The sequence below is a fragment of the Nannobrachium achirus genome (genome assembly GCF_963921795.1).
Source record: "Nannobrachium achirus genome assembly, chromosome: 1".
Lineage (NCBI taxonomy): Eukaryota > Metazoa > Chordata > Actinopteri > Myctophiformes > Myctophidae > Nannobrachium > Nannobrachium achirus.
This window is the reverse complement of record NC_137810.1, coordinates 19693101-19718351: the sequence shown is the minus strand read 5'-3', so window position 1 is coordinate 19718351 and position 25251 is coordinate 19693101. Positions and strand designations below refer to the sequence as shown.

Below are 25251 nucleotides of genomic sequence, written 5' to 3'. Positions count from 1 at the left end.
CATGTTCAGTTCAGTCTGGTGCATATCTCTCCTGAATACAGTGGTTGTTCCAAACCATGAGCTCATTATAAGCACTGACAGTACCCAGACACCTCCCCCTGATGCTCTGCCAGAAACATGCTCTGTAGTCACACCGCTGGCCTGCTGTTGTGACATTTCACAGGTGTAATGACACCACTTCACATGCTGCCATCTCTCTAGCATGGGTCCTGCACCATATGGCAAGACCTTAGAGCTGCACAGTGTGCTCTGGCTGTTTGCCTACGCCTTCAAACTATTTAAACTTGTTGTACTGTAAGTATCATTACAAATGATGGTAATAGCCTTAGTGTCAAAATGGTACTGTTCGTGTATAAATAATACAAATCACTGCCATGATATTTTGAACAAATACTACAGGTCAGCATTGTGTAATCCCATGAAAACCAAAGGATAGAGTGCAAAAACTAAATTATTCATGCAATATGCACAGGAATACAAAACAAGGGAGAAGTTGTTTTGACTGATAAAGACCGATTTTCTGATAAAGAATACACATTGTTCTCAGGCTAGTAGTAAAACCTGTGAGTTTCATTTGTTGCCATGATGGAACTTGGCATAAGAATAGTGGAATCAGATCCAAGCCGTACGTAAGTGTTATGTAAACAGTGACGTCTGAAGAAGCCGTCTTTGCTGATGTAAACAGTGACGGCAAAAATAGAGAAGGCCATGTTCCACATTCAGGCAGCAGATATACTGTACGTCAGACTATGCAAGCCGACAAATGCCCGCTACTTTCTAAACAAAGTGGCGTGAAGTTAGAGTGTGGTCTATTTGTATATGAAGCTTATTAGAAACGAAATATTTAACAGAATTTAAAGGGTAAATCGAGCTTCAAACAGTTCAAAGGTTTTATTAAAGGACAACTTTAGTTTTTTACAACAAGGGTTCATATTTTAGATTGTAATTAAATAATATAAAAGATGATATATTGTTTTAGAGATTCTTATTTCAGTGGTTGGGGGCATGCATACAAGTGGCTAAATACACTGCTCAAAAAAATAAAGGGAACGCATAATCATTGCAATGTAACTCCAAGTCAATCACACTTTTGGGATATCAACCTGGCCAGTTAGGAAGCAACACTGATTATGAATCAGTTTCATCTGCTGTTGTGCAAATGCAAAAGACAACAGGTGAAAATGAGGCAATTTGCAAGACAACCCCTAAAAAAGGAATGGTTTTGCAGGTGGTGGCCACAGACCATTTGCCTGTCCTCATCCTTTCTGGCAGATTTTTGGTTAGTTTTGGATTTTGCCAGTGCCCAGAAGTTGCTCAGGTAGTGCTGCTCATCCAGGATGGCACATCAATGCGCACTGTGGCAAGAAGGTTTGCTGTGTCTCCCAGCACAGTGTCCAGAGCATGGAGGCAATACCAGGAGACAGGCCAGTACACCAGGAGACGTGGAGGGGGCCGTAGGAGGACAACAACCCAGCCGCAGGACCGCTATCTGGTCTTTTGTGCAAGGAGAAACAGGAGGAGCACTGCCAGAGCCCTACAAAACGACCTTCAGCAGGCCACTAATGTGAATGTTTCTGCTCAAACTGTGAGAAACAGACTCCATGATGGTGGTATGAGGGCCCGACGTCCACAAGTGGGGCCTGTGCTCACAGCCCAACACCGTGGAGCCCGATTGACATTTGCCAGAGTACAAATGGACTGGGCTGTTCCCTTTATTTTTTTGAGCAGTGTATGTCATTTTACACAGAATAAGCCCATTCCCAAGATACAACGCAACCTTTCATGCTTGGATGTTACTTATGGGGGCTAGAAGTGTTACTGTAAATAGCAATAAAGAAACTGCAAGCTTATTGTGTCTAAAAATTCATATTTAGTCACGTGTACGCATGCCCCCATGCGTACTCATGCCCCACATTTTAGCACGGTAAACGCAATAAAACAATAGAACGAAGCAAATGAAAACATTTTAACACTCACTTTTTCTTTTCTCTAATTACAATCTAAAATATGAACCCTTGTTGTAAAAAAACAAAGTTGTCCTTTAATGTTCCATTTTCTATAAGTGAAATCTGTATAATACAATTACTGCTTCAAATATAGACACAGTGCTTTGGACAGGAGACATAAATGGCAATTCATTCAGTACTATTATCCTGGTATATGGAGCAGGGATGCACGATTATTCTGTCATCATATTGGAATCAGCAATATCAGGTATCGAACCTATATCAAAATAATTTAGCGGTTTTAGCCTATACATTATTTTATAATATTCATAATGGATTGCATTTCTATAGTGCTTTTCCAAGTGCTTTACAATGGTCCATTCATTCATACATTGGGATGTGAAGCGGCAAACTGTTAACACCAGCGTCCTCACTTCCCACATTCACACACCAATGGTGGCAAGTAGGGCTGTCACGATATGACATTTTACATGACGATTAATTGTCACTCAAATAATTGGCGATTAACAATTTAATTGTGTTTTTGTCATTGACAATTACATTTCTGTTTGGCTTTTAGGCTTTGAAGTTGCACATGGCAGATATGACACAAAACCTAAATACACGAAGAAATTACTGACATATTTGACAACTTACTACTTAAAAAATAACATTGATAGTGGAAATAGCCGATCTACAAGCTCACAACGCGACGCGATGCGACGCGTTGTGAGCTTGTAGATCTGCTATTTCCACTATTTCTGACATTTTTCAACATTCACGATTATGACGATTATGACAAAAATAATTGCGATAATGTCAAATAATCACGATTAGACGATTATGTAATAATTGTGACAGCCCTAGTGGCAAGCCAACACCGACCAACTCATTGGAGGCAATGTGGGGTTCAGTGTTTTGCCCAACGACACTTTGACATGTGGACAGGAGACGGGATTGGAACCACCGACCCACGCATCATTGGACAACCTGCTATACCCCTTGAGCCCTAGCCACCCTGGATGGGTGCTGTCAATTTATGTGTGAAAATGAAGCTTAAACACCCTTTGGGATTTCTGGAGAAGCTTTCAAGGAGTTGGATTTTTTTTAAATAAGAAATGTACATTTACATTGTTTGAAAATATGTGCATCATTATACATAATCAGTATGCATGCATCAGTAAATTAGGTCATACGAATGCACTTAGAATTCTGCATATGCACCCAGAATCAATGTTTAATAATAATGTCAACTTAAAGGGATTGTTCACCCAAAAACAGTGTTAATTTTGTCAACTAAGAAGACTAAGACTAAAAGATTTTGATGTTTAGTCGATAAGACTAAACAATTTCAGAAGACTAAATCGAAGTCTAAGACTAATTGCTGTAAAAATTAACACTACTATGCAACTGTGCAATGGAAATAAAGCCAAATACATCTTTTATCTTTGCATTTTAGAAAGGCACTTATCTGTTCTTTGTTGATTTTGCACAGAGAGCGGACAGTGTCAGATGTGATTGATATTGTTACTGTATTGCAGAGCAGAGATATTGTAACTGGCAGTGGCACTATGTGGCACACACTACGCATTGCAGCCTAGCCCTTTTTCAGAGTAACTTGAACACTAGGTTCAATGGCATTACAGCCAAGATAGTGATTTGTTTATTATTTTTTGAGAACTCAAAATTACTATGTATTTTTCGTAATCTTTTTTTAATTTATTTTGCACTGACAGAGTAACAGACAGTAGAAGACAATGACTTGTTCAGTTATGTGGCTATTTTTACCCTAAAACACCAAGACTATTCCCAAAAGACAAAGATTAGACTATTAAAGAATATTTGTATATTTAGTCGACTAAGACTATACAAAACAATATACAAAAACATGGCTGTCATTTTGGGGGTGAACTATCCCTTTAACCATGTACAGAATAATTGTCAGTGAAGTTCAACGTAAAGCAAGCGGTAAAATGATCTTTGATCATAACCTTATTCACACGGTAGCCAGGCCCATTTTGCTCTTATATCACAAGGTTGGGGTTTCTCAAACCCCAACCTTTGGCGTGTTATGGTTTATGGCAAGTGAATTCTAACCCTAACAGCTTAGCCAGCCGTTCTCAACTACATTGGCTCTTTGCTGTTGAATAACATTAACAACTTAAAGGACAATTTCACCTCTGAGACAACAAGATCTTATTTTACTGTTGTTTGGGACATACATATCTAAAAACACATATTGAACACAAAAAATAACTCAGGATTGTGTTGATCGTGTCCCAAACAACAGTAAAATAAGATCTGGTTGTCCCAGAGGTGAAATGGTCCTTTAACCCCTATATACTTTGATGTACTTCAAAGATACTTCATTTATTTGTGGTGCGACCACTGAAAACTGGGCCGGCTGAATCTACCATAAATTGCAGCAAAAATATCGAAATAAATTGATCATGTAAAAAATATGGGCCCAACCTTCTTCAAACATCTAGATATTTTATTATGAAAATAAGACAGAACATACTTTGATCACATTGTTCCTTCAATCATGCAGTACAGATGATGGACATATATATGCATATATATGCAGGTGGGGGAGGGGTCTTTCAGTTGCTTCTGCTGCACCAGAAGCTCTCATGCGTATCTGTGTGGTTCACTGCAGTGGCTCTCAAAGTGTGGTCCGGGGACTCCTAGGGGTCCCTGAGGAGGTTCCAGGGGTTCCCAGGCAAAATCAGCTAATATAGCATAAAAATAATAACTACTTTAACCTTATTTTACACTTAAAATAGCCAATCTACAAGCTCACTATGCATGCGCTCTACAAGCTCACTATGCATGCACTGTGAGCTTGTAGATCTGCTATTTTCAGGGAGGGGGGTATCTTGAAGAATTGTGGAACGTTTCGTAATAACTATAAAAGATTTTAATTTAAATCTTATCTTTTATGGGGGGTCTCAGGCACCACATCTTTACAGGTGGGAGTCTGCAGCATAATGTTTGAGAACCACTGGTTCACTGGATACCAAGGCAAGTTGGAAGTGGAACTGAAGACAATCCATGACCCATTACGTGAATATGACAATTGATGCAACTTTGCATGTGTGGTTGACGAAATGTGTGAGCTTCTGTTGTCACTTTGCCTCTTGGGCTTTTTTGGCACTCTGTTTCTCCTTAGCCTTGGGACACAGAAAAAGAAAAATGTAATACATTCATGTTCGATCAATAAAAGTAAAATATTGACAAGCGTGTTAGAGATGTTTTGATTTGAAATGTGCCATGCCAAACATGGCTAAAGTGTCATTCATCAACTCAACGAGACAATGCCAGATTGGAGAGAAGAAAGGGATGTCCGCACACTGTCTAAAAGCTCCCAGGAACAACTTTTGACCCGTTTCCGCAATACTTTACTGTAGCATTATCTGCGGGAAAATTATCCGCCGGAAATGCTGCTCGCCTTCTGCGCAATGCACAATGGGATGTTGGAAAGTTGTGGATAGGACAACATTTCAACCACTTCTCTTAAGAGAACATATTGTTGGCCAGCATCTGTCATTTTCTTATTTTGGATGTGCATATTTCACCTTTTAAGATAACTGAGGGCGAGACGAAGCAGGGACTCCTTCTACATGTTGTATAAATGCAGATTTTCATCGACTTGTTTGAAAGCACTGTCATCATGTTGGATTTGTGTTAGTGTTTTTTCAGACATTTAGCCACTTCAATCGTCGATACGTAGCAAACTTGACCTTTCACTCTGTACTTGGTCTGCTCTTTTTGACCTCTACACCAAACCTCTTTGCTGAAAATAGCCGATCTACAAGCTCTCAACGCCTCGCATTTTTTGGCTAAAGTTCTCTGCCAAATAGAGATGCGAGGGTTCAACGTTTTTAATTAAAAATAATGATCCTATCACACAAGGATTTGGTAGCCCCCCTGTACTAACTCTGAGGACCCCCTAGGGGTCCCGGACCCCCTGTTGAGGATCCCTGCACTAGATGAATGATGTGTTTGAGATATCTATTTTGCCCTCTAGTGGACACAGAGGTGCCCAAGTTGACAACATCACCCTAGGAACAAGGGTGTGAAAAAAGATATACGTACATCTATGTATTTTCTAAAACAAAACGGCCAAGGGGCACCAATAGCAGCAGGTTAGCCAATTCCAACAAAGACAACCAGCTTAAATTGAAAATGTTGTGTTCCTGTAATGCTTCTGTATTCTGCGAACATTTCATATTATAGAAAGTTCCCAAGAACATGTTAATATTTGTATTTGCATACTCAACATGTGTCATACAATGAGCGGCAATTGCAGGTTAGCCGTTTGAAGACAAGCATTTTTTTCCCTCCAACATGTCATGTTGCAATGCCTCTCTAGTCTACATCAACCACTGGACATTATAAAATGTTTGAGAAAAAGCAGCCAAATGCTTACCTTCTCCACCAGAGGTATTAACTGCTGGTACTCTGCTAGTGTCTTCAGTAGTTCCATGATAAAAGGTAGGTAGTTGTGCTTTCGTCGAATGTTTTCAACCTATAAGAAGAGAGACAATGTGCTGCTTTACAATTCTCTGCAAAAGTACATGTGCATGTTCATGTTTCTCAAAGTCAGGTCTGGGGACCGCCAGGGTTCCATGGGGTCCTGGACAAAGTTAGTTCATAACGTATTAAAATCACTTTAACAACTTAGATACTGTACTATAAACCATCGGCTAATCAGAAATAGCCGATCTACACGCTCAGAATGTATCGCCACGTAGTGAGCTTGTAGATCTGTTCTTGTCAAAAGGTTTGGACACAGCTTCTCATTCAATGTATTTCCTTTATTTTCATCACTATTTACATTGTAGATCCTCTCTGAAGGCATCAAGACAATGCATGAACACATATGGAATTATGTAGTAAACAAACTAAAAAGTGTGAAATAACTAAATAAGTTTTATATTTGGTCTGATGAGTCAAAATTTGTGATCTTTGGTTCCACGTGCCTTGTCTTTGTGCGACGCAGAAAAGGTGAATAGATTTTTTTCTAAATGCATTGTTCCCACCGTGAAGCATGGAGGATTGGAGGAGGTGGTGTGACGGTGTGGGGGTGCTTTGCTGGTGACACCGGTTTGCGTTTAGTTGGACCATCACTTATTTTTCAACAGGACAATAACCCCAAACACACCTCCAGGCTGTGTGTGTAAGGGCTATCTGACCAAGAAGGAGAGTGATGGAGTGCTGCGCCAGATGACCTGGAATCCACAGTCACCTGACCTAAGCCAAAATCGAGATGGTTTGGGATGAGATCGACCGCAGAGTGAAGGCAAAAGGGCCAACAAGTGCTAAGCATCTCTGGGAACTCCTTCAAGACTGTTGGAAAACCATTTCAGGTGACCACCTCGTGAATCGAGAGAATGACAAGAGTGTGCAAAGCAGTAATCAAAGCAAAGGGTGGCTACTTTGAAGAATCTAAAATCTAAAGCATGTTTAAGAGTTATTTCACACTTTTTTGTTTGTTTACTACATAATTGTCTCCACCAGCCGAAGGCTGAGGGAGAGTATGTTTTCCCCTCCGTCCGTCCGTCCGTGCGTGCGTGCGTCCGTCCGTCCGTCCGTCCGTCCGTGCGTGCGTCCGTGCGTCCTCGCAGTTTGTGAGCAGCTAATCTCAGTCACCGTTGGCCCGATCGCTGCCAAACTGAGCACACACACTCCCTGGATGCCAATCTAGAACCTCTGCCCCACATTTTTCAAATCAGCCTCATGGTGGCGCTATAACAGGCCGATTTGTGTGGCCTGGTTGTTACCAGCTAATCTCCGGCGCCGTTGGCCCGATCGCTGCCAAACTGAGCACACACACTCCCTGGATGCTAATTCAGAACCTCTGCCCCACATTTTTTAAATCAGCCTCATGGTGGCGCTATAACAGGCCGATTTGTGTGGCCTGGTGGAGACCTGTGCTCGGAAGAGCACTGCTTCTAGTTCCATATGTGCCATTCACCATGAATGCTGAATATAAAAACCCTACCTTGTATCTTTTGAGTTTCTGGTTTTCCTCCTCAATAAGGAGCTGGTACTTGGCTATTTCTGACTGGATGGAGCTGAGAAGGGTGCTGCTCTGGTCTGTGTCCATTGGTTCATCCTGGAAATAGAGAGAGAAAAAGAAATAAAACAAACTGTTGTTATTGCTACAGAAAAATGTTTTGAACATAAAATGCATTAGATGCAGTGTAGCTACTAATGATTAATAACTAGAAGCAGTGCTCTTCCGAGCACAGGTCTCCACCAGACCGTGCGTCCTGTTGAACTGATCGGTGGAGTTATAGGTAAAACCACAAATCAGGCTGTTATAGCGCCACCATGAGGCTGATTAAAAAAAAAACGTGACATTTCTTCCTCGGCCTAGTGATAACGTGTGTGCGCGATTTCATGATAATTGCACTTTGCGTTTGTGATTTGAGGCATTTTGTTCAAAACGGCTCAATCCTACAAACTTTGGAAGCCAATCTTAGCCAATCAGGATGGAATATGCCAAATCGGACAGATCCGTGTCGATCACATGACTGTCGAAATACTGCCTACCGATTTGTAGGATTTTTGGACAAAATCTGTAAGAATAGTGCACAGAAATGTGTTTTGCAAACATCGGCCACTAGGTGGCACTAGAAAAGGCCCATTTGAAAGATTTAGGGCAGAGGTTCTAGATTGGCATCCAGGGAATGTGTGTGCTCACTTTGGCAGCGACCGGGCCAACGGCGACTGAGATTAGCTGCTCACAAACTGCGAGGACGCACGCAATCCTACAAACTTTGGAAGCCAATCTTAGCCAATCAGGATGGAATATGCAAAATCGGACAGATCCGTGTCGATCACATGACTGTCGAGATACTGCCTACCGATTTGTAGGATTTTTGGACAAAATCTGTAAGAATAGTGCACAGAAATGTGTTTTGCAAACATCGGCCACTAGGTGGCGCTAGAAAAGGCCCATTTGAAAAATTTAGGGCAGAGGTTCTAGATTGGCATCCAGGGAATGTGTGTGCTCACTTTGGCAGCGACCGGGCCAACGGCGACTGAGATTAGCTGCTCACAAACTGCGAGGACGCACGGACGCGAAACATCGGCCACTAGGTGGCGCTAGAAAAGGCCCATTTGAAAAATGTAGGGCAGAGGTTCTAGATTGGCATCCAGGGAGTGTGTGTGCTCACTTTGGCAGCGCCCGGGCCAACGGCGACTGAGATTAGGCGCTCACAAACTGCGAGGACGCACGGACGCACGGACGCACGGACGGACGGACGGACGGACGCACGGACACACGGACGGAGGGGAAAACATACTCTCCCCTCAGCCTTCGGCTGGTGGAGACAATTACAAATATTTAGAGCATATTAACCAGTTGAGAAGTAGTCATTACTAAAAGTTAAGGTTAATGAAAATGACAGGATTAAGGACGGGCATAACTGAGCAAAATCAAATTTAAACTAGAAGCAGTGCTCTTCCGAGCACAGGTCTCCACCAGGCCGTGCGTCCTGGTGGTGCTACTGTATAATAGGCCAATGTAAAAAGGGTGGCATATGTTCTTCACCTTAGATCTTTCATGGCAGTCGGACGCTGCATGCATGATTTCAAGCATTGTGTTCCAAAAATGTGTTTTTCTAAAGTCTACCTGCTGGTGGCGCTATAACAGGACAATGTTAAAAAGGTAGCATTTGTTCCTTGACCTAGTGGGAATATGTGTGGCAAATGTCACGGTAATCGCAAGCTGCGTTGATGATTTGAGGCATTTTGTTCAAAAACGGAGCAATCCTGCAAACTTTGGAAGCTAATATTAGCCAATCAGGATGGAATGTGAAATATCAGACGGATTGGACTTGATCACATGACTATAGAGATACTGTGTACCGATTTGCATGATTTTTGGATAAAATCTCAAGGAGTAATATCCAAAAATGTGTTTTACATAAGTCAGGCCAAAGGTGGCGCTATAAAAGGCTGATGTGAAAAATGCAGGGCAAAGGTTTATCCTTAGCCTCTAGGGAGTGCGCTTACAAAGTTTGAAACTGATCGGTGGAGTTATAGGTAAAACCACAAATCGGGCTGTTATAGCGCCACCATGAGGCTGATTAAAAAAAAATTAAGTGGCATTTCTTCCTCGGCCTAGTGGGAACGTGTGTGCGCGATTTCATGATAATTGCACTTTGCGTTTGTGATTTGAGGCATTTTGTTCAAAACGGCTCAATCCCACAAACTTTGGAAGCCAATCTTAGCCAATCAGGATGGAATATGCAAAATCGGACAGATCCGTGTCGATCACATGACTGTCGAGATATTGCCTACCGATTTGTAGGATTTTTGGACAAAATCTGTAAGAGTAGTGCACAGAAATGTGTTTAGCAAACATTGGCCACTAGTTGGCGCTAGAAAAGGCCCATTTGAAAAATTTAGGGCAGAGGTTCTAGATTGGCATCCAGGGAATGTGTGTGCTCACTTTGGCAGCGACCGGGCCAACGGTGACTGAGATTTGGCGCTCACAAACTGCGAGGACGCACGGACGGACGGACGGACGGACGCACGGACGCACGCACGGACGGACACACGGACGGAGGGGAAAACATACTCTCCCTCAGCCTTCGGCTGGTGGAGACAATAATTGTACTGTCCTTGTGAATATTCAACCTCCCACCCACCCCTTCGGAGGAAAGGACATAATGCACAAAAACAGAACCCTCAAAATGGTAATTTGCTTAGTTGGCCGGCAATAAATAAAAACATACTCACAGATCATGGCGACATCAGATTTAGCCTCGACTTGTGAGTGCCATTCATGGGTCTGTGGTTAGAGGCAGCTTTTAAGCTTTTGCGGAGATCTTGAACAGTCTCCTTCAATTTTTTCTCCAAATTTCGTTTTACTGGACGGGGCGTTTAATCAGTCTATCCGTCTTTGTGATTAGCACCATGGTCTCAAATGCACTCTTGTCAACAAGATGATACGATCCCACAGTGAACTAGTAGTAATGGATGGTTGGATGCTTAATTTTCAAAGCCAATTTGTCATCACATCACACAGTTTGCATTTGACATTGTTTTCATTGATAATGCTGTCTATTGCCCTCATGTGTGTAAGTTTGTCTCCAGTGTTCCATCTCTTTCTGTGTGATCTCGCCATGTGTTATAATTCTCATATGAAGCATTTTATCAAGTTTGAGAACCAGCTCAAATGAAAGGTGTGCGTGCGTGTCAAGAGAGTGTAGGGCTTCATATTGAAAACCGTATTTGGAAACGCACAAATATTCCAAAAGTTCATGCCCAGCCCTATGTAACAGATTTACATAGAATTTAAGCTTTAGATTAAATATTACCAACTACCAATCAATTTTTTATGATTTGCATGAACATTAAGAATGCTTAAAGGCCTACACAGTTAAGGTTTACTTTTCGTCAATACATTTATGGGGCAAAGAATTTGTGGCCACAAACGTATGCAATGGCAGACTAAGATTTCCTTCTTTGGAATATTGCTCTGTTGACACAACTCACCTCTGTAAGCTGAGTCTGCAGCTCTGCGATTTTCCTCTCGTAGATCATCTTTCTGTCTGACACAATGGCCATCAGGTTAAATCGAATCTCGCCTTCACTGTACCTGATAAAAAGGGTAGAAAAACGTACTTAAACTATGGAGTGATATATTGATTGTATATGGTTAAACTAGAGAAGCCATTCTTAGGTTTATTAGCAGGAAAACAAAATTATATACAGAAATAGAAAAATAAATAAATTGCCCCATGGAAAGTATTAAGCACAGAAACAACTTTAAATCACAACCCATTAAGCCTCCTCTTACCACATTTGGTGTCAAAGACTGTCAGAAATGCAAAAATAATAATCTTCCATAAACTTGGAAGCCTACCAAACATCTCTCACATCTAAGAGTCTCCTGCATTTAAAACATATTGAGGAAACACCCAATAAAAATGTTTAAACTGAAAGTAAAGGAGACAGATTAGAGGAGGGCTGAGGTTTTCCCAGATGTTTTTAAGTGATCTCCTAGGTATCTCTTACCAAAAATATCTAAAAGAGCTAAAAATCTATTTTAGGTCTGTCGCCAAAAAAGGTAAGTGTAAACACACTCCCGGAGGGCCAGATATTATCACAGTCACGGTTAGGTTATGCCTTAAATACTTCAGGTGCACACAGTAGTTAATAAAACTGTCCATGTCCAATGCAAATTTACAGTAAGGGGAATTATTCTGGATAGTTATATAATCCATGTTTTAAAATCAAACGAGTAAGAGAAATAGAAAGAAAGAAAGAAAGAAAGAAAGAAAGAAAGAAAGAAAGAAAGAGTCATTCAAAAGATCTTGGAAACAAATAAAATCATTAAGATATTCACTTCTGTATTCTCTTCTCAATCACTGGACGTACAGCATTGATCCAGTCATCCTGGTTGCACACACCTGGAGGAAAATATACATTTCACTACCATGTGTGTATAAGACAGATTCAGCCACCTCTTTGCAACAAACCATTTGTGGAACAATAATGGGCAAGTTTGCCAAAGTTTTAATTAATTCTACTTCAGTCGGTTACAAGTAACATAAAATAATGCAATATAGACTTCAAAATGCATGACAGGCCTTTATGCAATATGCTTGGGCCAGGATTATTTGTTTGGCTGCCTTAAGACGTTTGGGGACGTCTTTAACTCTGGCTGGCATTTATGTTTACCAGTTAAATAATAATAAGGCTTTTTTAGCGCCAGGTGAGCAAAAACACTACATTTCGCATCGGCCTTAGCGGCCGGATCGGCCACAAGCACTTCCTGGTCAGCCCACGTGCACAGGACTCAGCTTAGCGCAGCCTTCATAAGCCCCCATAGAGAATGCATGTAAAATGGCAGATGTTATGAGCGAATGGAGCTCCGTGATCACGCCGCTGTTGGAACATTACGTCACCACGCTACCGTTCGCATGTGCGCCCGTCACGCACGCCGATGTCTGCACACACAACGCACGCGCGCCGGTAAGTTGAATGCAGCCAATGATGGCATTTGATTTAATAGGCTACACATTGACTCTGAATGTTTACAATTCTGTTTTGTGACAAGGGCTATGATTACCTTTGAGGCGACAGATAAACAAACCCTGTACTAAACAGCTTGGCCTATGGCCATGTGGTAAAAAAGATTTCCCATTCTCTTCCTTGGAAACAGCAATCTTCTGAGGAATATATGCAGGGAACCTGCTTAATAAGCAGAAAATCTAATAAATGCAAGAGTAATCCAATAATAGATAACCCATGCTTACCGAGGTCAATTGGTCCCTCTCTGAGTCCATCCAGCTCATATAGTCTACCGTTTACAGGAACATAGCTCACAAAGTGGAAGGCGTCCTCATCCTTCGCTGAAGACTTTGCATCAAACTCAAACATCTGCTGCCTGGAAATGGACACAAACACACACTGCATTATGCATTTCACCTGTTGACAGTGGAGTTATTAACAGTGTAGATGGCCTCCCACCCTAGAGCTTGGTTCTGCTCTAGCCTATTCAGAACGGGTACACATTATTGTGTGTCATTATTTTATGCTTTAACTATTGAAAAATAGCAGATATACAAGCTCACAGTGCGGCACCGAGTGCCGCACTGCGAGCTTGTAGATCTGCTATTTTTGAAAAATTGTGAAAATTTGAATTTTGACCCGATTCTATAAGTATCTTTTGAATCCTTCAAAGGTTTTTTGAAAAACACATGTTTCTATGTCAGCAATCTGGCTAGCCATCGTCAAAGAAAAGGTGTTTTTCATTTATCTGGAGCTCAGTTAGTCTGTTCTTGAGAGACTACTATGTCAGTGGTTCTCAAACCTTTTCATGTGAAGGACCCCCAAAATGATATGTATTTGGCCACGGACCCGCATCTCAAAATATGTAGTTCCAGGGACCCCCCAGAAGCAAAATTTGAGTTACAAACGTTCGCTTTGAAAATACATATTCAAAGATTTGCACGCATTTTCACGACTTTTTCAAAAATATCAGATCTACAAGCTCGCAGCGCGGCACTCGGTGCCGCGCTGTGAGCTTGAGCTAGAAAGATGCAATCGGAAATTGCAAGTGTGGTTGCCGTGACGTTTTTGTTGAACAGAGCTCGTGTTACCAAGCTTTACATATGAAGACATGAGTTGAAATGTTGAGATTCTGAAATGTTTAGTGTTAGAGTGCCACCATCTGGTGGAAAGCAATACAACACTGCATGCTGACCAAAGGTTGCAAGAAGCTCACATTTCCTACTTCATTAAATTCAAGTTGTGACTAACAAACGGGCCAAACTCTATGAATGTTTACCAGGAACAATAAGCAGCCAAGCAATTAAAGGGAGCTTGATATGAGGATCAACTTGCCTGGCAAAACCGTTGTGGACTTGTCGGATAACTTCAGAGTTGCTGAGAGCCAAACCTTTCATCTAAGGAGAGAGACATAATCCATAAACCATGCATGGAATGGTGTCAGGGGGCTTAGCTTGGTCAACGTAATAGGCTACTATATGTGTCATATTCACAAATACTCTCTAAAGAAAATAGCAAATGTTAAGCCCTAGAGACAGTACCAAATGTTAAGCCAATACCTTAATGTCAAGGCTGTCTAGACTAAAAAATATAGATACTATTTGACACCAAAGAAAAACAACATGAACTTACAGCAGCATCAAAACTGTGCGAAAACTCCCTGAACTCTGTCAAGGTGTCTCCAAGCAACATATCGGAATGGGTACAGTTGAGCAGCACACTGACTATTGCTTGGGTAGCACAAGCATTGTTTATGACCTGGAAATAAACAAGAGGTATATTAGTTACATGTACATTTATTTCATGCATACTGTTACGAATTACGCAAATAACTATACACATGACACGTCAGACTCATTACATAACTTAATATAAACTTTGAAAATTGCATATCCCAGGACAATGAATGACTAATGCATGTTATCACATTTCCAGCCTGTAGGGGTAATCAAGACTAAGAGAGTAATATTTGTGTGCTCATCTGCCGTATAAGCCCAAATTGCATGGCAGTTGACCATTCATCAGCACAGCTGAAATGAGAAGGCAGGCAGGATTGATAATTGTGAGCGATATCTGGTTAAACTAGAGCTTCAGCTGCTGAGCACAAGATTAGATTAAGGAACTCACTAGAGATGGGAATCTAGTGCCATTTAGAAGTTGTGTGGTAAAAAAAGGGGGAAAAGTGCATGAAATCTATATTGTGCGTTGTTCATTACCTAGGAACAATGACTCTTTATTGGTTATGGCTCACACTGAGTTGTCAAGTTCCACAAAATCACTTGTGATGTGAGCAGATGCCACACACAGTAGAATGGTAGCCTTGGATCAAGACGCTCATTCATTATAATTATATGACCTCCTTGGGGTTTGTTCAAAATAGTCTAACACAGATCGGATTAAAATACTACAACAATATGGAATATACAGGCAATTATGAGGTACTGTACATTAGAGTTCTCAAATTCTGCCCGAGCTCGACCTGGCCCGATGTTGTCGGGTAAGGCCGAGCCTAAAATATAATTGATCGGGCCGGGCCGAGCCTCGGGCTCTGTCACTCAAGCAACAGAGAACAGGCGCATCCCTGTCTGTCTGTTTGCACGCACTGAAGCCTGACCAAAGGACCAAGGATAATCGGTGACGCGTACGGAAGTATTGCCTACTAGCAGCTTGGTTGTTGTGATGACGTCATTTACATAACCTTTGGATATACGGTAATCTGTCTCAGAGCGTTAGCAGCATGAGCTCTGTGTTGGAGAGGCTGGTTGTGATTAGGGGTGGGGCGTTATCGACATTTTGTTATCGCGGTTACCGTCTTCCCATTTACCGCCGGTATCGCGGTAATTACCGCACCCCCGTATCTATCAATTAAGGTTCGCGATAAGCCAAAATATTCCAATCATCTGTCCAGAATTTGCCGCTCCACAGCCCGAGTTATACATCCCCGTACAGCACAGCGGGTCTGGCTTTGAAAGGAGCAGATCTACAAGCTCACAACACGTCACATCCGCAACGCGTTCTGAGCTTGTAGATCTGTGCACTGTCGGGTTACTAATAGTAACGTAGGCTACTGGGGCTTTTCAGACACTGTACGCTGTGCGTGAACAACCAGAAGAGAGACGGGTAGTCAGATCGTGTACAGTGATTCTGTAAACTGTGCTGAGTGCTGATATTATATACAGGTTTTAGTTACAAGACTTGACAGTAAAGGTTATAAAATCGCCGACGGTGCACAACGCGGTGGAAAAAGTAAACGCTAGTTTCATTTTCGGTTTTAGTCCATGCGGCCCGTGCTCCGCCCGTAATCCGTATGAATAAAAAAGAAACTGCCAAGGTACTGCCACAACACAAGGTATGCATTAACATACTTGTGTTGTGTGGATTACAGAGAAAGTTTACGCTGCTCCGTACTCCACTACTACGAGGCTGCTGCTGCCCTCTGTGTCTCCGAGTGACGTATGTGGCTTCCAAACATGTGGTACACGGCACAGAGCAGAGCGGCATGGAGCGCATGTGGTCCTCGCTTCTCCCCTGTTTTAAAACTCGCTTGTTTTCAATAAAAAATTTACTATTTTTTTGTCTTTTTACACCGCGGTAGGCCTCGGTATACCGGTACGGCAGTACGGTGGTTACCGCCCCCAACCCTAGTTGTGATGTTAAAAGACAGCTCGGAGTTCCACAAGTTTGTTATAAGTTATATAAATCCAAGAAAAGACAAGGACTTGAGGAGGAGGAGGATTGTATTCAACAGTAACAACACCAACTTAAGCACTACAAGTTGACAACCTTACCTTGCTACAGACGATCAGCTCATCTGGTAAGATATTATTTCCATATGCTTTCTGGTTAATTAAGTGTCCCTGTGATGCTGTGTGCATTTATATTACTTTACAGCCGCCGCCGCCGCGGCGCTTAGACTTGCAGAAGGCACACAAGCCTGATTTGTATTGCATGTTGAAGCATGGTGTGGTGTCACGCAGCGATCATAACAGATCTGCAAGCCCAGAATGCGAGCGAAATGAACACATTTTGGGTTTACAGATCTACCCTGTCTGCTGCGGCTGTGTTTGGTGCATCACCGTTGGAAGGACGAAATATAAATCACAGGCAGCGAGAATGTCAGGGAGAGAGAGAATGAGTGATGTACTGTATGACAACAGGGATTTAACTTTAGCCTATTTTGTGCAGAAATGGTCATGTTTTATGAACAAATGAACACGTGAAGTTGCCATTTTGGCAACTATTATAGGCCTATGTCCGTTCTCTCACTCTGCTGTAATTTGAGACACTGGTGCAGCCTACTGGCGATCTTTATATATTTTTTTCTCTATCTCTGGTTTTCAGGCTTTCGGGTCCTAAATTATGATTATTGATAGGGTCGGGCCAGGCTTCGGGCCAGTCCAGTGAGCCCACAGGGCCCAGTTAGGGCCGGGCCTTAATTTTCAGGCCCGTTGAGAACTCTACTGTACATAACTGTAACATACGTAGGCACGTAGTGAGCACTTAATATTTTAAATTTGAACGTGTATGTACAATATGTAAACGTACGGACCCCAAGAGCAGAACCCCAAAGACTATTTTGAATGAACTCCAAGATAGTCTAGACACTAGTAGACAGTATGACAGTCTGACAGTCTGTATGATAGTATGACAGTCTTTCAAGGCTTAGTAAAATGGCATTGTTTTGGACTTGAAGTTGGAGACATACCTGTTTGGCAAAAAATATATTGTCAAGTCTTGAATCCTGGACAATCGATCCTGCTGGCTCCTCACCTGGCTGCCACTTAAACAGGAAAATCAACCCATGAACTGGTCTGTGAAAATAACATTTAAAACAAAAACGTTTTATTGACGATGCTAAATTAGTATTAAAATGGATGTGCGAGCTGTGTGAAACCTACTTCAAATTGTCAAAGTTCTCTGGCTCCATACTCCATATCTCCTCAACCTGGGCTCCTTTGCAACCTGGAATAAAACAGACACATAAACAGGCCAGTAAATTAAAGGGCAGTTAATAGCACAACTTATTGAATAGGGAATCTGCTACCTGTAAGCTGTAACAATGTAATGCAGAAGCAATGCTGATAAACAGCAGTGGTGGAAAGTAACTACAGTAAGTACATTTGGAGGTATTTGTACTTTACTTGAGTATTTCCAATACTTTTACTTCTACTACACATTACATCTTGGATCAAAATATTGTACTTTTACTAACCTAAATGTATTTGACAACTTTAGTTACTAGTTACTTTGTAGATTTTGATTATTATTACAAAATATTCATTGGTTGATTGATTGATTGATTGATTGATTGATTGGTTGATTGATTGAAGACTTTATTTGAAGGTACAGTCAGTTTCGTGACAGTACAGTTCACTGGTACAAGGTCAACTAAAAGGATACTGAAAAAAGCCTATGGCTTGTTTCAATTGAGTTATTTTTTAACTCATAAAACATTGAATGACAAAACACAGTACTATGCAGAAGACATCAGGAAAACACTCGTAAAACACAATGCACATTACTTCAGCCCGTGATATAGATCTAAGTCCATAATAAAATAGCAGATCTACAAGTTCACAATGCTTTGCGACGCATTGTGAGCTTGTAGATCTGCTATTTTCAAAAGATAATTGTACATTTGACAACTTCTTGAAATGGGACATTCTGCAATCTGCATACTCGAGTACTTCTACTTTTGGTAGTTTGAGAACATTTTGAATTCCGGACTCTTACTTGTAACAGTATTTCTACATTGCAGTATATTGGTACTTTTTCCACTACTGCATACCTTCATTCAGTGAGGAGGATTTGTTTCACCCGCCCTTGCGCTGAGTAATGCTAGCTAGCTAGCACGTCTGTCAATATCAGCCATATTATGCATCATCACACATGCAACTTTTCATAAGATTGGAGTTTGACAGGCCACGTTTAGGAATTGGCTCTGGAATGACGCCTTCTACCGTCACGGAATTATTCTTTATTCATTTGACCATTTAAAGACAGGCTGCAAGAAGCTTCTCTGCTAGTTGCTGCTAGCTAACAAGCCCCACGTTACTTTGAATAAGCATACATGCCCACGTATTATACTTCCGTCGCACCAGCATTTCGCTGGACACATAATTGTCTTCAAGTGAGAATGTGTTCACGCTTTCTTTCAGTTGGAAAGGCATATTCTTTTGCAGAACAGTCATAATCTCAGCGCGATCTAAATGAGCATTTGAGCTAACCTCCTGTCCTCCTCCACTCACCGAAACCTTTGATCAGCTCTGTGAACACTCCAGGATCACTCTCCATCAGACACCATTCTCCTGCGCTTCCAGACATGCTCGTCAAGAGTGTTGATCAAAACCAAGTTGTTGTAAACAAACCAGTGACAACTAGACTAGCAGATGAGGTGTTGTTGAGACTTTGGCAGGCAATGTTGATGTGTGGATTGTGCGCACGTTCTGTTCTGTGCGATTTACTTCGTGGTACAACGGTGTGTGTCGAAAACAGACGATCTACAAGCCCACAGCGCGTTGCGTCCGAATCGTCGCGAGGCTTGTACATCGGCTACATTCGGGGCGCAACACCGCCGTACGACGGATCATCGGGCTTCGCAGCGCAACAAAGATGGTGCTGGACCTGGGAAAGATATTCCACAGTGACTGACTAGACGTCAATTTTGCCAGCAGATGGCAATGAAAAGCACGAAACGGAATGAAGTTCAATGAACGCAAGAGAATAACTTATTTTCTTTTATATACTTTCATTTGACCAACTTAATAAGTGGCCACGATGCAAACTGGATGGCAGCCTGATTTTTGTCACACCTCTTTAACAATTGAATAACATTCCATAGTAATTAGCAATTTAGCAAGAGAATAACTTATTTTCTTATATACTTTAATTTTACCAAATTAATGTGTGGCCATGATGCAAACTTCTAGAACAGGATGGCAGCCAGATTTACGTCACACCTCTTAACCAATTGAATAAAATTCCATAGTAATTATTACAAAGAAAACGGGCTGGTAGTTTAATCTCTGAATACCAATAGCATAGATAGTATTGTTTTATTAATGTGATGTTAGTTTAGTCAGAGAATTTAAGAAACCATGTACAAAATGCTGAAGAATCCTGAGCTCAATTCAGATAGGTCTGCTTTGAAATGCAAAGACCACCTTGAGAAGGGTGCAGGTTAGATTGGGCATCATTGTGCATTACATTCACCCACACACACATTTGTACACCGGTGGCGGAGGAAACCTTGCAAGGCACCAACCTGCTCACCGTGAGCAACTAGGGCTTCAGAGTCTTGCTCAAGGACTCTTATTCAACACTAACTCTGAAACCCTATGGGAACCCTCTGTGTTCTAATGACGGTTTCTCTACCCCTGAGCCAATGCCATCCGTGGATATCACTGCATTAAAAATATTGCAACATAGAAGGAAAAAGAAAAAATGGCACCAATGGCCCAATGGCACTAAAACACCTGTGTTTCTTCCAAATATTTATGGAATTCCATGTAGGTGTTGCATTTTATTTCATCATTATGTACCAAAATCAACCATGCAGAAGAAATGTCAGCACCAATTAAAATACTTAAAATATGGCAGCTTTAATCATACTGAAAACCACGAAGAGGTACTGTAGCACTGAATAACATTCAACGCATTTGATAAATAAACAACATAGTAGTTTTCAAGAAATGTACAATTAATAGCACAAAATCAAGCAAACTTTCAATAAATACGGGTTGATGACAAAGAAATACAAGAACGGTTAGTCATTTAGTCGACTCAAATTGGCCACTGCCCGAGCCCTCTGAGTTGGTCGCTGCACAGCAAGGAGCACACTGTTCGATCAGGGGCAATAGCTTCCCCTGCTGATGAAGCTGCTTGGTGTCAGAGCCGCCCCCAATGCAGTTGCCATTAATGAAGACTCTTGGCACCTGCAGTGAACCAGAGACATGTATTATATGATTTATGTCACACTGTTGCATGCCTGTCAGGTTAGACCCAAGCACATACTGTACATCAGGCATGTGAATGTTCAAATTATGAATATGTTAAATATAAAATGTGTTAAAACAATGTTAGATGTACGCTTATGGAAGACAAACAGTGTGCTTTATTGGCAGGGCACTGACTGGCCAAGTTACAATTACAATGAAATACTTTTTGACCAAGTATTTCTGGAGACGGTTCTCTTGTGCATTACACTATCACCTGATATGGTATGCTTGGAATGGAATCAAATGGTACTGTATGTCTGACCAATAATATGTGGTTTTATTAAAAAGATACAACTGGCTCTAGTCTTGGTTTTTCTTGACCTAAATTGGTCTTGTCTCATACCTGCTTTACTAATAATAATTAAGTCAACAAACAGTTATTACATAACTTCCATAGTTTAGTAGACACATTAACCACTTAAACCCTAGGACCCTCTTCTGGGTATGTCAAATTAGGCAAACATTCACCAAAAAGTATATATTTACAAGCTCACAATGCGAGATTTCGGCTCACAACATTGTTGCAATGCAAAGTTGTGAGCTTGTAGATTGGCTGTTTTTGGCAAAGGTTTTTGTAATAGAGGAAAATAGGAGGGGACCATGTATAGTTTTCAATTTTGTCTCTGTAACCGGTTTGTTTGATTTTTTACTAAAGGTGGTGTGGCATAATTACTTATATTCCCTTTTAGGGAATGCCCAACTGTCTTGTTTTTAAGGTTATTGGCTCTTGGCTTTAGGATTATGTTCTCAAAAATCGTTCTGAATATAGAATCAAGACAACATGCTGCACAAGCCTGGTATTTATTATTTTACAGTTTGAGTACACATTGGTCCTATGGCACAAGCTTCTCTTACCTCTGTGTATAATATCCCTGTTTTTGTCATGCAACTTTACCACTAACCAGTGTGTTTAAAGTATCCATATCATGTAATAAACTTCTGTTAAAAATATAACAGGACTCAAAATCCTCAACAGTGGGTTACATAACTTTGACCATGAACCCTGCCATAACTGGCCTGGGGTCAACATTCTGCAAATCTACTAACTCACAACACATTGTGAGCAACAGTGGTGTAGACCAGTGGTTCTCAACCTGTGGGTTGGGACCCCCAGGTGACAGTGAAGTGACAATTTAAGGAATTTTAAAACCTTTTTAATAAATTAATAAAAAAAAGGAAAGGAAATAAAAAGACCATTGGTGCATCAAAAGTAATGAACAAACTATACTATAAAAAACTGGTCAAATATTGGTCAAATATTAAAAGAACGAGGCACACCTTGTGAAAATTGCGATCTACAAGCTTGTAGATCTGCTATTTTCACAACATTTGGAACAACATGTGGAACCGAGTCAATCAAAATGTAATGTCTCAATTCTGACAAGTGCTTATCAGGGTGGGGTGTCCCCAGTTAATGAGGGGTCACAGTCTGAAAAGGGTTGAGAACCATTAGTGTAGACTGTAGTAGTATAGGGGGTAAAAAAAAGATGAGGACCCCTGGGGGGGTAAACAATGTAGGGTTTAAGTGGTTAAACATCAGTGAATGTAGTTGATCCTGAAATATAAAAGTAAATTACCGTTCTAGCACCAGTCATCTGAGCTAAAGCCTCTTGCAACCTCCTCCCATCGTTGTGCTCGTCCAGTTCAATCACTTTGTAAGTTGCACCAATTTCATTGAAAACATTCTTTGCCATTTTACAGTAGGGGCACGTCGTCTTGGAGAATATTACAACACAGTTATGTGACACCACCTCCTGAAAGGTCAGAAAAAGAAGATAAAGCAGTAATAAACCAACAGAACACAAAACATGGTATGCACTAATGCACATACTGTACACTAGCCTTGAAAAGGATGATTAGCACAGATGTTCACGAATTTTAAGTGCATTATAATAATCCATTATTATTATTATTATTATTGATGCAAAAGGGAGCATTAAGAGTCACACACACACACACACACACACACACACACACACACACACACACACACACACACACACACACACACACACTTTTCATTGAATTGCTCCACCACTGTTCAAAATGTTAAACCTCTCATCAACTTACCTGAACATACTGTGTGCATGATGAACTGGACAGACCAGATGATGTGAAATTTCCCATTCTGAACAACAACAAAAAAACAATAATTAGCTGTCTGTCATCATAGTTCCAGTGTGATAGCTTTCACTCACAAGAAGAGTTTAACATTCCCATTTAGCTCTCTCTCTCTACTTGTACATTCAAACAATGACCTTGTAAATTTGAAGACGACAAAAGAAGAAACAAAAAAGTTGCCTACGACCAGAGTAAACAAGACTATGCATTGGAAAATGCCAGGACATCTAGAAATCAACTCCATCGTCAGCAATATCTTCGTCGTTGTGCTGTCTGACCTGTAGCTTCCTCACCACAACTCACTCACACACCAGCCAGGATTAACGTCAGTGCTAATCTAGGATTTGACAATCCCATTAATAATCTGCTCTTGATCATCAACAACACCATGTAATGCCAATGCATTCTGTTGATGTGCATGGGAGCAGCCGCCTTGCACAGGTCTGTCAGCACCGTGAACGAGCCAGACAATTTTGCACAAAGATACAGTAAGTACACCAGTAATTAACGTTACCACGATTGTAAGTAACATGATTTAGTGGTGTGTTATTCAAAATGGGTAAATGTCGATATGTCCATGAGCTAAAGAGAGGTGGTCAAGTAATAAGTATATATTAATGCAGGGAATGACCTTCGGCAACCGTTCCATGCCAGTCTAGTCAGACATCCTCCTGGAATAATCATGGTCAAGAAGAACGAACCAGCAAATAAAAAAGAATCCCACCACAGCCGATCTAAATGAAACATGCGGTTATGTTACAGTAATAGACATGGGCGGACGCTCGTCCCTGCGGTCTCACGTTTGAATGACTGCCAGTTTGCCACCGCGTTTTGTTCTGTTTACAAAGTAAAGCACAATGCCTACCTTACGTAGAGGGTACCCGGAAGTAGTTTCTTACGCAAGCTCTCTGCGTAAAAAAAAAGAAAAAGAAAAAAACATGGAAGCTGTCAAGTAGGCTGTCCTCCTATGGCTATACATACTGAAGAAGTACAGTTCTTTAGCCGCATTAAGCATCTTGATTTTCCTGAGGGTACAGTTATTTTATTCAGTGATGTGTAACTAAGTACAATTTTGAGGTATTTGCACTTTAGGCCATAGGATAGGCCTGAGTAGACCTATTTCCAATTTCCAACATTTCTACTTCAACTCAACTCCACCACATCTGATCTAGCTCGGATTCAAACATTGTACTTTTACACTACATTTATTTTATTTACACCACTTCAGCCCTAGCCCCATTCAATAGATGTTGGGTGCTGGCCTTTTGAAAATAGCCGATCTACAAGTTCACAATTTGTCGCCACTTGTAGATCTATTTTCAAAATATTTTCATAGCCTTCATTTGAAAAGTTGAAATGGGGCATCCTTCATAATGAGTGCTTTCTACTTTTGGTGCCTTAATTACATTGTGATACCATTACCAATACTTTTGTACTTTTACTCAAGTACATTTTGAATTCTGGACTTTTACTTATAGAGTAAATTGCAGTATTGATTTGTGTGTTTGAGTAGGGTACTTTTACTTTTTCCACCACTGTGAGAGAGTGAAGGATGACAGGGAGAAGAGGAAGAGACTCACTTCTGCACCAAACTGAAATGACCGCAAGATGTCGCTGTTTGTCATTTAATTTGCATAATAGTCCGGGCTCTTAAACATTCTTAACCCTTTGAAGTTCGCACCAAGAAAGAAGCTGTCAAAAAAATCTTTCTTTGCATTTTCTATTCCCTTTAGGCATTAATCACAACAATCAATTGTTTTTTTACAATACACCCACCAGTTTTTAAAATATAAGCCTCTACCAAACGGTAGAGATGTACGTTAATGTTAAGGGTGCATTTGATACAATGAAACTTCTCCAGTTGATTACTTAAAACAAACAAAAAATGTATTACAAGTTTTCTGAAACTTTATTTTCAAATATGCAAACTATGCATTATATGCGCAGAAATGCCTAATTTTCATGTATTTTGGGGACATATATCTGAAGATTGGATAATGGCAAATTCAAAAATATTGTTTAATTTTCTTGACACATTAGTGACAAAACAAATATCAGACGATGAACTTAAGATAATATGTTGAACTTTGATAATTAGGGTTGAATAGGTGAACAGGTGTACTGTGTATGTTGATTGGACACTACTCTTT

The 25251-nt window shown here is 40.9% G+C and overlaps 2 protein-coding genes across 3 annotated transcripts; both read right to left on the bottom strand.

Annotated features, from left to right (window-relative positions):
• Positions 1-4443: 4443 nt before the first annotated feature.
• On the bottom strand, positions 4444-19442 carry uchl5 (ubiquitin carboxyl-terminal hydrolase L5). The gene is made up of 11 exons (XM_080738221.1): positions 19232-19442; positions 17882-17945; positions 17689-17794; positions 14616-14741; positions 14315-14380; positions 13229-13355; positions 12316-12379; positions 11463-11565; positions 7954-8067; positions 6379-6477; positions 4444-5119 (listed from the first exon to the last, which is right to left on the bottom strand). Exons 1-11 carry the CDS (start codon positions 19305-19307, stop codon positions 5075-5077), a joined length of 990 nt encoding a protein of 329 aa, XP_080594347.1. The 5' UTR covers positions 19308-19442; the 3' UTR covers positions 4444-5074.
• A 1310-nt stretch (positions 19443-20752) lies between these two features.
• glrx2 (glutaredoxin 2) lies at positions 20753-23971 on the bottom strand (the record flags this gene model as incomplete). Of its 2 annotated transcripts, none has more annotated exons than XM_080733199.1 (4): positions 23967-23971; positions 23051-23108; positions 22558-22734; positions 20753-20917 (listed from the first exon to the last, which is right to left on the bottom strand). In XM_080733199.1, exons 2-4 carry the CDS (start codon positions 23105-23107, stop codon positions 20753-20755), a joined length of 399 nt encoding a protein of 132 aa, XP_080589325.1. In that variant the 5' UTR covers position 23108; positions 23967-23971. The 2 variants fall into 2 exon arrangements, with proteins under 2 accessions (XP_080589325.1, XP_080589324.1); XM_080733198.1 differs by lacking the exon at positions 23967-23971 and adding an exon at positions 23733-23821.
• Positions 23972-25251: the final 1280 nt, after the last annotated feature.